Genomic DNA, 14784 nt, shown 5'->3' with positions numbered 1-14784 from the left:
TTCTCGCTGATCTACGTCACGTCATATAAATTTGGTGGGACGAACACACAATCTACTGAGCTAGTCTCACGAATCTCGTAGCGAGCAGACCAACAAAGTCAGTTTGTTCCACGTTGTTTATCTATTTTGCATCCGACCTTAGGATCTGTCCATATATTACGTAATCAGCCAAGTGGTTATTCCTGTGCAGGTTTGGAAAGTGCTATTATTTAGCAACAAAAGTAACTACAAAAATATTTTACTATTGCTATAGGAGTTGTTTCTTTAAAGCTTTCGGAAATACTACAAACAAAAGACTAGACTTTTTTGAATAAAAATAAAATATATTAATGCCTACAATTTTATTCAGGAACCGATACTGGTAAAAGTTTTATTTTGAAACTCACTGTTTAATACCTTTCTCAAGATTTTTATGTAAAACTCATGAAAGATTCGTTCTTCTGTAAGTTTTCTTTAAACTTGACAATTAAAACTTATTCTCTGAGTTTTATTTTACGCTTGAAAAATAAAAGTTAATCTTTGAGTTTTATATAAAAATCTTTTAATAGGTTTTATTAAAGCAATGTAATTAAAAATTAAAGAAAATAGTAAAATATAATATATTAAATATATCAATATACAAGGGTGGTCAAAAGTATTTTCACAAAAAAAAAGTTAAATATATTCATAATTTGAACTTACATCTTGTTAACTTTGGCATCAATGGAAAGGTAATTTAAATGCCGTTTGAATGATACAATACATTTCTTAACACATTCAGTACTTATTGAAAAGGACGAATTTGTGTGAAAATGTCATTTTTGAACTTTTTTCCTCGACTTGAAATCTTAAATTTTTTGATGCAAAAAGTTTCTTCAAAAAAAAATAATAGTAACTGCAAAAAGAATTTTTCAAAAATCATTTTGCTTATATTTTTTATGATTTTTTAAAGGTGACACTGTCGGAAAAAATTTGTATGAAAAAGAGAAAAATATGGCTAAAATGCATGTTTCTAAGCATTTTCAAAAAATCATAAAAAATATAAGCAAAACGATTTTTGAAAAATTCTTTTTGCAGTTACTATTATTTTTGTTTGAAGAAACTTTTTGCATCAAAAAATTTAAGTTTTCAAGTCGAGGAAAAAAGTTCAAAAAGGACATTTTCACACAAATTCGTCCTTTTCAATAAGTACTGAATGTGTTAAGAAATGTATTGTATCATTCAAACGGCATTTAAATTACCTTTCCATTGATGCCAAAGTTAACAAGATGTAAGTTCAAATTATGATTATATTTAACTTTTTTTTTGTGAAAATACTTTTGACCACCCTTGTATATATATTCAAGGAATACCTGTTGTTTTCTAAGCGTAAACTAAAACTCAGAACATTTTTTTATGCAAGTTTTATATAAAACTTAAATAAAATTAAACTTTAAAGTAAAACCCGCAAAAAAATCATTGCAGATTAGTAAATTACATAGTGTTTTAATGCCAGTGGTGTAGTTGAATTTTTTCTAGGGCTCTTCGTTCCACCTAATATAGTTGTTCCTTTCAAACAAAGTTTCACTTTCTTTTTAAGCAAAGCTGTATTAAATAATTAGGGCTCACAGATCACAAAAAAAATAATAATTTTTACATAAATTTTAATCTGGTATTTTTGTTTCAGTTTAAACATGAATTCAACTCATAATATAAAAATGGATCTGTCTCTGGCGCACGAGTCAGGAAATATGCAAACCCAATTTGCATCTTTTCAAAACTTTGAACAGTTTTCGGCATCAGGATATTCAAACACGCCTATATATGTCACAAATCCGCCTGGAATCGGGGCCATATCAAGTGTTGCACCACACTCTTCGGTTCTTGGACCTCAACATAAGATTCAGACCACCTCCCCAGACATTTCCATTCCCGGTACTGAAAAGCATTCATTAGCTCCCACAGTGAGATATGTACAAGCAGGCGAATTCGAGGATACACCACAATATGGAATATCTGGTATACCTTGTGGCATAGACTCCGAGTACACAGATGAATCTGTTGTACCATACTGCTATACGTCAGAAGCTAACTACACAGGAATTCAAAGCACAACATCAAACATAAAACACATTTCTGGAAGGACTTATAATGATAACCTAAATGGCTCCGAAGCAGCCGCAGATTCCCAATGTAGAACGTTCGAAAGTTCAACGGAATATAAGTTACCGCAATTTACCATGAGTTCGTTAAACACTGTCCCTCAAAGAATGGGAGATAAAGATGATTATATTGCAGGATCGGATAATGATATTTGCTCTACAATGAGGTGGCGGGATCCAAATCTTTCGGAAGTTATAAGCTTTTTAAGCAATCCGAGCAGTGCCATAAAGGCAAATGCAGCGGCTTATTTACAACATCTATGCTACATGGACGACCCGAATAAGCAACGAACAAGATCTCTGGGCGGAATACCACCATTAGTTCGATTGCTGTCTTATGATTCTCCAGAAATACATAAGTAAGTAAAAAATATTTTTTTAAAAACTAACTTTACTACCAATAACTTTAATATAATTAAGTCAATGAATGTGTTAAATATATGTGAGGCAAGCGTGAAATCACGGCTGTCACATTGACAAAACCAAAATTAGACTGCTAGCATCATTGTCGAATATTCCAAAATCATACGAAGCGTTTACTACTAAATTTTCAAACATTCGATAATTGTAGATGAGTATTGATGGCCGCGTTCAGCAGAACAACATAATAACTGGTTACTGATCCACCAGTTGATCAGTGATCAAGTTTTTTCTGCTGAACGATCATGATACATAACGACGTTAAAAAGTAAAACATTTTACTGGAAAACTCTACTGTGCAATTTAAATCTCTTTTTCATTTGGTCCTAGTGTAGGGTTTTGACAATCACTTAATAAAAAAATTTTTTTTATTAACATTGCGTTTGTAAAATTGATATCGGTTGCCAACGCAACTGTAGTATCACAGCAATCGTGGACATGTAAAAATCATAAGGGCCTGAACATCTGTAAAGGGTTTAACTTACTTCATGGATTTTTAACAATAATAATGTTAATTCTTATCGATAATTCACTCATCGATACACGCTAGAAGCAATGTATCATGAAAAGATAGCGTACTTTTTATACCCGTTACTCGTAGAGTAAAAGGGTATACTAGACTCGTCAAAAAGTATGTCACAGGTGAAAGGAAGCGTTTACGACCCTATAAAGTATATATATTCTTGATCAGGATCACTAGCCGAGTCGATCTAGCCATGTCCGTCTGTCCGTCCTTATGAACACTGTGATCTCAGAAACTATAAGAGCTAGAAATTTGGGATTTGGCATGTAAGTTCGTGAGCGTGGGTGCCACTCCCATTCCAACGCCCATTACCGCCCAAATCTGGCGCACACAATTTTCATGCTAAAAAAAAGTTTTAACTGAAATGTATTTGTCTCGTCAATACATATTGATTGACCCGGAAAGGTTTCCACGCCCACTCTAAAGCCTATAACGCTTAAATCTGTCTGCCACCCACATAACCATATGTTGAGATCACGGGTAGGTGGCGCATTACAATCTCACTTTGCTGATTGCATATCTTCGTCTATTTTTGGTCCCTTTAGCTGAGTAACAGATATCTAATAGTCGAAGCACTCGACAATAGCGTTCTTCCTTGTTTTACGCTCCTTTTTTACTGATCATGATGATCGAATTTTTGCCTCATGATTAGTAACCATGTGCGTACAGCAGAGCTATCGTTAAAATTCCATCACTGATCTGGTATCATAATTAACACAAAATCCCATTTACACTTTTACAAAATCTTTAAAAATATGGGAGACAGACAGGTTTTTGCATTATAGGCGGTTATGGGCGTTAAAGTGGTCGTGGTCCTCCGATATAAAAAACTTGCGCTGCGCACTGATCAGGTATCATAATTAACACAAAATCCCATTTACACTTTTACAAAATCTTTAAAAATATGGGATATGGGATAGACAGGTTTTTGCGTTATAGGCGGTTGTGGGCGTTAAAGTGGTCGTGGTCCTCCCAACATTTTAGATCTAGCTATACGGACAGACAGACATTCGCCGGTAAAATCTGTTTCTTCTATTTAAAGGAAACGAAACTATTCCAAATGCAATCTTATGACTGTTCCTATCGCTTCGGTAATCACAATCTTGATCTCATTACCACTCAAATGACCTTGGAGTCGTTTTCGATTACAAATTATAATACGGTTATTACTGCAGTAGCAAACAATGCCAGGAGTGTCTTAGCTTTTATAAAGCGATGGTCAAAAAAAATTTGATGACTTTAATTAATCGACTTTCCATCCTTGCAATATCGAAAAATTTACAATGCCATAATATTTGTTCAAAAGCTTCTTTTGGTTCTTGTCGACTGTCAATCACTTCTTTCATAAGTATATTTAACAGTTCCATGAAGATTTACAAGTTCATTCCGATCTATGCACTATCTATCTTTGGAGCACTTTGTAACAACTACAATAGCTCATATAATATTTTGTTACTTAGAATACCAATGCTTGTTTTAAAATATGTAACCTATGTGGGCCAATTATGGATTTATCTTAAATATTTTTGCTGAAACACAATCTTAATACAAGATGATATTAGAAAAAGATAATCCCCATCTTGAACCGTGGCCCAGGTCTTCGGAATTTGACGTCAAAGCTGAAACTTCCAATATTTCATCCAAGACCGCCCCTAAAAATAACTCTTAAATGAAAGTAACTTTTAGTTTTCTTGGAATCTATTGTCCACTGTATGCTTTTATTTCAATTGTAACCGATTTCATGACGATATTTTATTGAATCCTATATGCTGTCAAATTTAAAAAACTTATGGCAACCTATAGAATCCGAGTAAACAAGTACATATATCGTCTTAGATATATATAAATTTTTTAGTACAGCCTAATGGCCCCAAATAAACAAGTACAAAACATCTCCAAATCAATTGTATTATGTTTGCTGGTTTTTGTTTTATATTTTATTCCAAAGACGATTTAAATAAATTTAATTTAAATAAATATATGTTTACTCGCATTCCAAAGGTTGCCGTGACTTATTTTAAGTTTGACAGCATATAGGAGCGGATAATTATACAAAGAAAACGGCCTTATCGCTAGAAAAAATGATACAAAATATCCTCATAAGTTTGCATTTAACCGAAATTAAAGCATACAATGGACAATATATCCCAAAAAAATAAATTTCTTCCATTTAAAATTTTTTGACATGGTAGCAGATAATAAAACTAAAGAAAACGGTTTAATTGCTATTACAAATCCAATAAAACATCCTAATGAAATCGCTTTAAACCGAAATTAAAGCATACAGTGGACAATAAGTTCCAAAATAAAAATTAATTCCATTCAAAATTGTTGTTTTAGGGTCGACTTTTCATCACAAAATTTGTAAAAAATTAACGAACTTCAATTTTGTCGTCCAATTTTTGGATGTGAACTTTTTTTTAGCAATGCCGATATGTATTGAGAGTGTGCTTCAGCGAAAATATGTGAGATAATTCGAATTATGTAGGCCACATAGTTCAAAATGTGGGTACGCATCGGTTTTTTGTGTTCTTAGCTATGTCACAAAAGTTTGTATAAGACTTTTACTAAGAAGGATACAATTATCATAGACAAATTTTAATGGTTTCTGGAAATTTAAGAGAGGTCAATTTTGTGTTCCTGTGTAATTGACAATTTAAAAATGAAGTGCTTGCCTGGACCAAAGAAAAAATAATATAAAAAAAAATGCTGAGGATTTTGAAAATGTTGTGGCGCTTTCCTAACTGTGTAGGAGCGATTGACGGTTGCGTATTTTATAACTATAAGGTAGTTTTAATCACCGTAACACTTTTTTTTGGGGTTAAACAAACTTTTTTTTCTTTAAAGGGAGTGACGCTAATACAGATTCAATTATTTAAATATTTAAGCATATGGAAGAGAAGGAGATATGAAAGCATTTTCTCATTGTAAGCTTGGCAAAGCACTCCTCCTCGACCAGTTAGACTTTCTAGATGACACGCCGCGAAATGAAGTTATTATGCCATATTACTTGCCTGCTGGGAGTTGAAGAGGGCGGAATAGAACAAGAAAATTGATGAATTAAATGCAAACAAAATACAAAAACTTATGTGGTGAATTTCAAGGAACCGTAAAGACTCCAAAACACAACGAAACCAAATTTTAGTTTAAACTCACAAAGTCAGTGTAATGACTTAAACAAGTGCATAGTTTTTTTATTATAATAAAAAAGTGCCACGCTAAAAAAGCTCAATGAGCAACCAACATAACATAGAGCAACTAAGCTCCGTGAGCCGAAGAGGCGGGTACTTTTCGTATGTCTCAACGCGTGATAACGAAGCCAAAGAGCACGATCTTGCTCACCATGCCTACTTACTGTTACTCCTACTCCGACGGCATGGAGTTTTTACTGCAAAGCCCCCTCACCATCAGTTTCGACCCCTGGCGCACCAACAACATGCAGCGGTAAAAATTCTGCAATCGCACTTAATGTATCAGTAACAACTACGGCTACGGCAACAAAACCAACAACAATCACAGCTACAGCTATTATTTCGGAACCGACTGCGATGTCGTCGACCGCAACGCTAAATACAACGGCAACAAAAAAAGGGGATATACATGAAACCAAGCTCCAGACCAAATCTGAAGAACATTTCTGAGCTGTATCCAAATACCTGGAGGAAGCTAGATAAAACGACTACACGTACCAGCTAAAAAGCTGCAAGGGCTTGCAAGTGGTACGGCCCAGTGCAATGCACAAATTGTCAAGAGTAGGAACACACCAGGGCATACTGTTCACTTCGAACAGTCTTGGTAGTTTGTGGAGACTTTCACAATTCAGCAGACTACCCTGTCAGCAAGGAAGACCTCAAAAAGAAAAAATGCGTAAACTGCCAAGAAAACCACACGGCAAACTACAGGGGCTGTCCGATCTAAAAGGAAATGAAGGACCGCATGCGTCGAGTAACAGCAACGCGCCATCTGGATGCGTACAGTTACTCGCGTACGACGACAGAAGTATTTTTCGGCACGGCTGCAAGATCCTCATTTGGTCAATTAAATACACAGAAGGGCTTCTCATAAGGCCTTCGATCAGGGACTGAAAACCCACTCCAGTCTAATCTAAGAAACGCTCAGCAGATCCAAGTACAGTCACAAAGCAGTCTGGAATCTATGATGGTCACCATGCAACAAAATATGATGGAATTCATGTCATTCATGAAAACGACTATGCAAACACTGGTCCAAAACCAGAACATGGTGTTACAGCTGCTTGCAGCTAAGCAGTTCAAATAGTCGATAGCAAATTTACGAATAACATGTGGGACGCCAATGGCGTTTCACGGTACAAACTTGAAGTAACACAGTTCCTGAACGAATATCATATCGACATTATACTACTGGTAGAGACGCACCTCACAAGCAATTACAACTTCCAAATAAGAGGCTACACTTTCTACCGCACAGATCATCCAGTTTGTAAAGCTCACCGCGGAATCGGCATCTTAATCAGGGAACGCATCAAATACCACTTTCATTAAGGTTTGCAACTAATTTATTGCAGGCCATGTCTATCAAAATGCAGTCAGGTAACGGAAACCTTTCCATAGCCGCTGTCTACTGCCCGCCTCGCTTTAAAATTTCTGAAGGACAATTCATGGATTTTTTATAACTTACTTGGAGATCACTTCATAGGGGACTATAATGCAACTATAAAACCGAGCAACAAATTAGACTATGTTTCCCCTGGCAGTCCCACATACTGGCTAGCAGACCCCAGAAAAGTCCAAACTTAATAGATTTTGCGGTGACAAAAAATATTCCACGCAATATAATAACCTCCAAAGCTCTTTCGGACTTTTTCTAAGACCATTCGCGATTGCTTCACAGGATACGCAACTTGATCCAGCTTCACAGGATCGTCAGCTTCACAGGACTCACAGCTTCATCCAGCTTCACAGGACACACAGCTTTATCCGGCCTCACAGGATTCTTCGTTTCCAAGACAGGACACACAGCTTTATCCGGCCTCACAGGATTCTTCGTTTCCAAGACACACATTATGTCAATTTCATTCATAGAGGAAACACAAGAATCGATTTACGCAATCTATTATTAGACAACCAAAATGAGGTACAAATACAGATCCAACAGCTCATAAAGAATTATGGCAAGGATTCGGTCGAACGACGCCACCGAGATGGCTGTTATTCCGGTAAGCTAAATCAATTAAACTATCTCTGGCAGCAGTTTTGCGACCTAGATGAAGAAGTCCAGCAAGCGGCGTTACCCACTGGAAGTGAGTACGCTTCACGACTAGTAGCACTTATGGAGCTGTTCGAAAAATATCAAAATATATTTCTGGACAACATGCAGACTGGAAGCGGGGTTCCGAAGGCCCCCAGGCGAACTTCGGCCAACGTCAAGATAACAACGGAAGATCAAATCAATAGAGACTCCGCGATTGACAGAGAAGATGCAACAAATTAGAATCATCATTAACATTAGCCTCTAACGCTCCAACGGTAGCCCCAGCCCTACAAAGGCACCTGGACTTCCATTGGTCGCTACTAAGGCAAGCCCACGACGAACTGGATAGCACACTTGGGGCCGCATCTCTGGCAGAAGCAGAGCTAACCCAATTCCACACATTATACGAGAAATACGAAATGAACCAGCTTCGAGATAACGACGCTCGGTCATTGGCACTTCCGCCAATTAGCATTCCGGAGTTTAACGGCAAGTATCTAGACTGGCCACGTGTCCATGATCTCTTTGTGGAATTAGATAATAAACCATATTCGGCCTGTCAGAAACTAAAAATTCTACATAGTTCGCTTCGTGGTGAAGCGAGAAGCGTTTTGACAGGCACACCTTCTTCAACTATAAACATGTCGCGCTGTAAAATATTCTAGAGGTTAGGTGAATGGCAGATCTGCTATCTCTCAAGGAAATGTCACCGATTGAAATATCTGGATTGGAGGAAAAACAACAACAGCAATACAAAAGCTCTCATCAAATACATCATGTTTTGAAACACTAGTTTATGTATTTGTTATTTCCACGGTCATTACCGACCACATTACGTCAGTACCGATTGCAACCGATCTTAATTTTCCCGAGGGACTGCCGTTAGCAGATCCTGACTTTCGGCAACCTGGACCCATTGACCTAATGTGAACATCTTGAACTAGGACCTAATAAACCTTGTGCACACGGCACAAGGCTTGGTATGTAATCACAGGTTTTCTCAATAAAGACCTTATCTTATGCGGAAATCAACCTTATTCTAGTAAAAGACAGAGATGATCTTGCAGGACCGAACGCTGCTTATGAGCCAACGAAAGATAAAAATCCAATGAATAATTATCAATTTGGTATAGAAGATAGCAAACGGCAGAATGAGATTTCTCTCGATGAAGAAGGGATGAATTTAACGAACTTAGCATTGATGGATCATAAAATAAAAGCGCCTGAAGATATATGTAGCCAATCAAGAGCTAGCCTTACTGACTTGGCCGATCCAGAATCAACCGCTACATATAATGGATCATTGCAGCTGAATGAACCACATACTGCAAGAGAAAAACCAATTAATATAGAACCCACTTCTAATCAACTTAAAAACTACAAGAATTCTGACTTTTGTACAATAATTCTAAATTTATCCAAGAAATATCTAAGCTTTGTTGCAGACCATACATACCACATACCATAGATGTGCCAAATGATCAATTTCTACGAGGGCACAATTTCAGTCCCCATGTCAACGCCATTTTTTTCGCAAATTGGACTTAAATCACAAACATGAAATCCGCAGCTGAAGAAAAGATTATACACGGTCAATGATTTGTTGGGTGCTTTCTGTACAATTCGGCCAAGGGCTGACCGACATCACGCTTTAGTTGAGAGTACTCCTCATTGGGGGGTAGAATGTTCGTACCCAAGAGTGCTCAAAATGACCAGCACCCAACCAATCAAGCAGTAGCCAAGTTGGGAACAGTACCAGGCGTTCAGTAGCACCCACTGCAGATGAGAATTGCTGATCAGCATATTACATGTCTCACTAACTCACCATCTCACCGTCACAACGATACGCTGACCCGCCAATGCAGTCAGCACATTTGCGGTGTCAGCCGAGCCAACTACGCAAACTGCTACCATAATAAAAACGTCCTGACCTTTAGAATATAGCTTATTTCACTAATCGTTACACTAAACTTCCGTGTTCCAAGTAGTATATAAGCATGCATCAAATGAAGAATAAATCAGTTATCAACGCACCCCATAACTCCGCGGCCCTACTTCCTACCTCTGGGAATAGGGCTCGTAATACTCTTTCTCAACTAGCAGTTAACCAAGTTAGCTCAATCTCAGCGCAGCTCCAGCATCGCCTGTGGTCCGGCATCGCAGTAACAACGTTACCACTGCCGCGATGCGATCGTCCTGCCAGCAAAGCGTCCCCGTGCCAGCGACAAGTGCTCATTACACTCTTGTCCCGCGGTGTGACCCAGAAGTGTCTACTTCGGTTAGGCACAAAGAGTATAGTTGACAGGCCTCCTCAGTGTTATTTGATTTGTCTTGATTAAAAACGATTCCAAGTTCCGAAGATTATGTAAAAAAGCAATTGGGCTAAGATGGGGCATGTCCCCTAGAATAGTCAACTGGATATACACAGCGGTAGTCAAGCCAATCCTACTGTACGGAGTGGCTCTGTGGTGGACCGCCTTGCACAAACAACGCATACTGACTTCTCTAAACAAAGTACAGCGAATGGCGGCTTTGTGTATTAATGGAGCCCTTCGAACCACCCCGAATGAAGCGCTGAATGCTATATTGAACCTCCCTAGCCTGGACTTAGCAGGCATGGAAAGGGCCAAATCGGCAGCTATTCGACTGAGGGACACAGGGCAGTGGAAAGCCCAATTTTATGGCCATGCTAAAATTTTCCAGCATGATAAATCGATTCCGAAGATAACGGATCTGTGCAAATCCATTGAATATAGTCACACACCCTTTGAGGTCCTGATTCCTGATAGAGAGGAATGGGAGCAGGGCCGACCGGGCACGACGGACGCAATCACAGACATGGCCTGTGATAAACAACAAAAAAACCTCGGAGTTACTCAAACTCAGCCGCACAGAGTGTGGCATGTTGATTCGAGCTCTTACAGGCCAGGCTTGTTGGCGCACATGCCGGCAGGCTAAAAGCCCTGCAAAATGATTTCTGCAGAAGCTGTAGGGATGAGGAAGAAGTGGAAACGGTAGAACACCTTCTCTGCTTCTGCCCAGCCCTATGCAGACTCAGACTGAAACACTTAAGAAGTCCCTTCATCGACGATCTTACCGAAATATCGGAGATTAATCTCAAAAACATAAGTGCCTTTATTAAATCTTCCGGGTGGAAAACATGCTGATCAGCTTAACACAGGCTGAAACTACTAGAAACGGGACCCTAGAGAAGGAAAAAAAAACGAGATCATGCGGTATCACAATGGACCCATTGAGGTCTAAGTGTGTCGGACTATAGTCCGACAGCCGCCCTAACCTAACCTAACCTAAACGATTCCAAGTTACGAAGATTACCGTGGTGGCTCACTTTCCTTGGCCACCCTGGTTGCGCTGATCGGATATTATTTTTCCAGGGCCTTTGTACAAGCCCTAGCGTGACTACAAGGTTGTTATTTATGACTAATATAAGCTAAGCAGATCCTTAGAGGTCCTGGACCTCCTATGCTCGCTTTTGCGTTGTCCTCGCCAATAAAATTAGTTAAGAAAAGGTAAAGGTTTTTCTAGCGTGAAAAGGCTCTATTTTTACGTGCACAGTCGGCTATGCACGGCTGGTAATTCTTTCCGCCTAGTCCAGATCCAGATGTGAGATCCAGGGTTTCTGAATCAGGACGATGTCTTTCTCATCCTTCGCAAGACGAAGAAGACGTGCAGCCAAGGCTGCCTTACGGTGGTGAAGGCTGATCTGCAGGATTGCCAGATTTATCTTGCACGATCTTTTCAACCATGGTGGTGTCGGTCTCTAGGTCCAATTCGGAAAGGGACTCATTGTCGACGTGACGCCTTGCATACCTTTTGCAAGGTCACTCGGCCCTCAGCGATTGCTGGATTCTCGTTTATGGAGAGCATAGCTGCGTACCTTTTTAAGCTTTCCGTCTCTTCCACTTTCAGAATCTGTCAATCGGAGGATGGCTTATTCGGGTTATAGGTCTTAAGCATTTTGAGGATCCTCCACGGTTCTGCATGTTTTCCCAAAAACCTGACTGCGGCCTTGGGTTTGCGTGGGATCTTGTCCCAGTCTATCACTTGGCTCCCGGGTAGATTTCCCCAAGGGATTCCACCAGCCTCTTGTAGAAGACCGCGGCGTTGGCATTTTGGCAGGCCAGTATTTTGACCTTGCTCTGATACCACCCCGCAACCAAATAAAAATATTAGAATTAGCATTTGTTTAAGCTAGACTTTGCGATTGGTTGTTGTATCTTGTGGCATTCACAAGAGCTATAGCAATTAATTACATTTTGGCGGAACATGGAGTATGTGTGATGTATAAAAGCCGCATATCTGCGTAAGAAACAAAATTTAACTCAAATTTAATTGATTAAAAAATATAAATAGTATGGGTATTATAAAAAAAATCCGCCAACATAAAATGTAAATTACAATAACAAAATTTTTAACTTTAGGCCTAGTATTCAACCTAACAAAAAGTCGTCCAAAACCGAAAAGTTCATATAAAAAAAACGTCCCAAAATTTTTGTGACGTTTTTTTCATATACAATTTTTGGTTTTGGACGACTTTTTGTTAGGTTGAATATTAGGCCTTACTACAAACGAAATATCGTTGGTCAAATTGACCAATATAATAGTTAAATGGGCCCAACACATCGAATTGCGATTTGACTCATGAAACAGTTAGAGGAGTGTAGGGTATAATGACAAACGATTTGTTTTTTTAATGTCACTTTTCCAAAAATCCAAATTTTTCTAAAGTTTGAAATTAGAAAGTGACATCTATTGAGCATATTTCTGTAAAAGTTCGATGGCAATATTCCAGAGGAGTTAAATACCACAGCTCTTGGCGTATCTCAATATTTGTTTTGATTTTAAAAGTTTTAGGGTAAGGTGACGAACTGATAAATACACACTAAAACTCTATGCAGATGTAAAAATTATTTATTTTTTCTTCAAGAAAGGTTGAAAATGTACAATAATGAAATAAAAATTTAACTGTACACCTAAAATAATGTGTACTTCACTTCTCGTTTTAAATTGAACAAATCAAGTCGTTCATATTCTAGTTCATAAGAATGAACAAAAAATAATCGTTTTTAGTTATCGGCTGTAGAAAATAAGCAAGTAACGATGTAATGTCATCAAATACTGTATAAGGTACTTTTGGAAATATAACGATGCCACTTTCATTAGGCGCAAAATAAATAAACACAAAGTACCAAGAACTGTTACTAAAGATCTTGTTAATACGTGACTACATACATAAATATCATATTTAAACACCAATAAATTGAATTCTTTTTTATTAATAAATGCTCCACCTTTTTTTTTTTTCAAAAATTATCTCATGAAACAAATTACGCGATATCTTAATAATATTAGTGTAAATACATTGACGGCACCACAGAAATCCACTGCAATTACACTCCCCTATACGTTAACGTTAGGGTTACCATAAGAAATGGTTACGCAATTATAAAAAAGGTAAAATGGACAAAACCCGTCGATTGTAGTTAAATAACTATATTTTATAACTATATTTATTTTCAAACCATAAAATAGGTTAACAGAAATTTTTTAAATAAAAATTATATAAAATGTTTATAAATTTTGGTGTACGTTGCGGTAGACCCTGTTGGGAATTATAAATGACACATTTGAAAAAATTATTGAATTATAGATGTATATTATTTATGAATGATTACACGTTTGGGTTACTTTTACGTTAGGGTAACAATTTTACAAAAACAAATGGATATAAAACAAGAAAGGAAGTTAACGTCGGCAAGCCGAAGTTTGTATACCCTTGCAGTTATAATTATTAAATTTATAAATACAAAAAATTATATTCCCAATAGTATAAGATAATATGTCAAAAAACATCGAAGCTATAATTTGTTTCATATTATTTTCCCACCAATTTTCCGATCGTTCCTATGGCAGCTATATGATATAGTCGTCCGTGCAAGGGTATACAAACTAAATAATAAAGATCCAAAGTTACATAAAAATCAACATTAGTGAATTTGACCAAAAATTTATTGTTTTTAGAAAACGCAGCTTAGAGTACTTTAAAAAACAACTTAAATTCAATGTCTTTCGATATTACTTATTGTAGACTTATAAATAACCCGTTGGAAACAATTTGTGAAATAATCGATGCATATTTTTATATGAAAGATTTACGTTAGGGAAGGTTGGGTTACGCAATTATAAAAAAGGTATCACAAGGGGCCCAGTGCAACTCAACCGTACAGATCATTTACCCTAGCTCATGAGTTAATGGGTTTCTCGAACCATTTTCTTCTTTTAAGGAAACATAGGAGTTTGTGAATGCTCACGCCTTGTATGGCCTCAAAATTCGGACGTGTGTAGCTTCCTAGGGTTTGGAAAGGCTTGAGGTTGTGTGCTGGGCAGAATGGGTGTTCAATGTTCTCTTCGTCTACCTGCTTACAGCAGCGGCAGTAGTCGTGGTTGCTGAGTCCCAGCCTACGCGCG

General features: G+C 37.6%; 1 protein-coding gene across 9 annotated transcripts in view; it reads left to right on the top strand.

The window, feature by feature from the left end:
* The window catches only part of LOC119562619 (catenin delta-2), a 180075-nt gene that overhangs the window by 13818 nt on the left and 151473 nt on the right, over nt 1–14784 (top strand). For 8 of the 9 annotated variants that reach the window (XM_037875849.1, XM_037875850.1, XM_037875845.1 and 5 more), the window contains one exon: nt 1646–2479. In XM_037875849.1, coding sequence (XP_037731777.1) covers nt 1646–2479 — 834 coding nt within the window. The remainder of the gene's footprint in view (nt 1–1645; nt 2480–14784) is intronic. The other variant, XM_037875847.1, reaches the window with a different exon arrangement.

The sequence above is a fragment of the Drosophila subpulchrella genome, unplaced genomic scaffold, assembly GCF_014743375.2.
Source record: "Drosophila subpulchrella strain 33 F10 #4 breed RU33 unplaced genomic scaffold, RU_Dsub_v1.1 Primary Assembly Seq75, whole genome shotgun sequence".
Lineage (NCBI taxonomy): Eukaryota > Metazoa > Arthropoda > Insecta > Diptera > Drosophilidae > Drosophila > Drosophila subpulchrella.
This window is presented reverse-complemented; position numbering and strand designations above follow the sequence as displayed.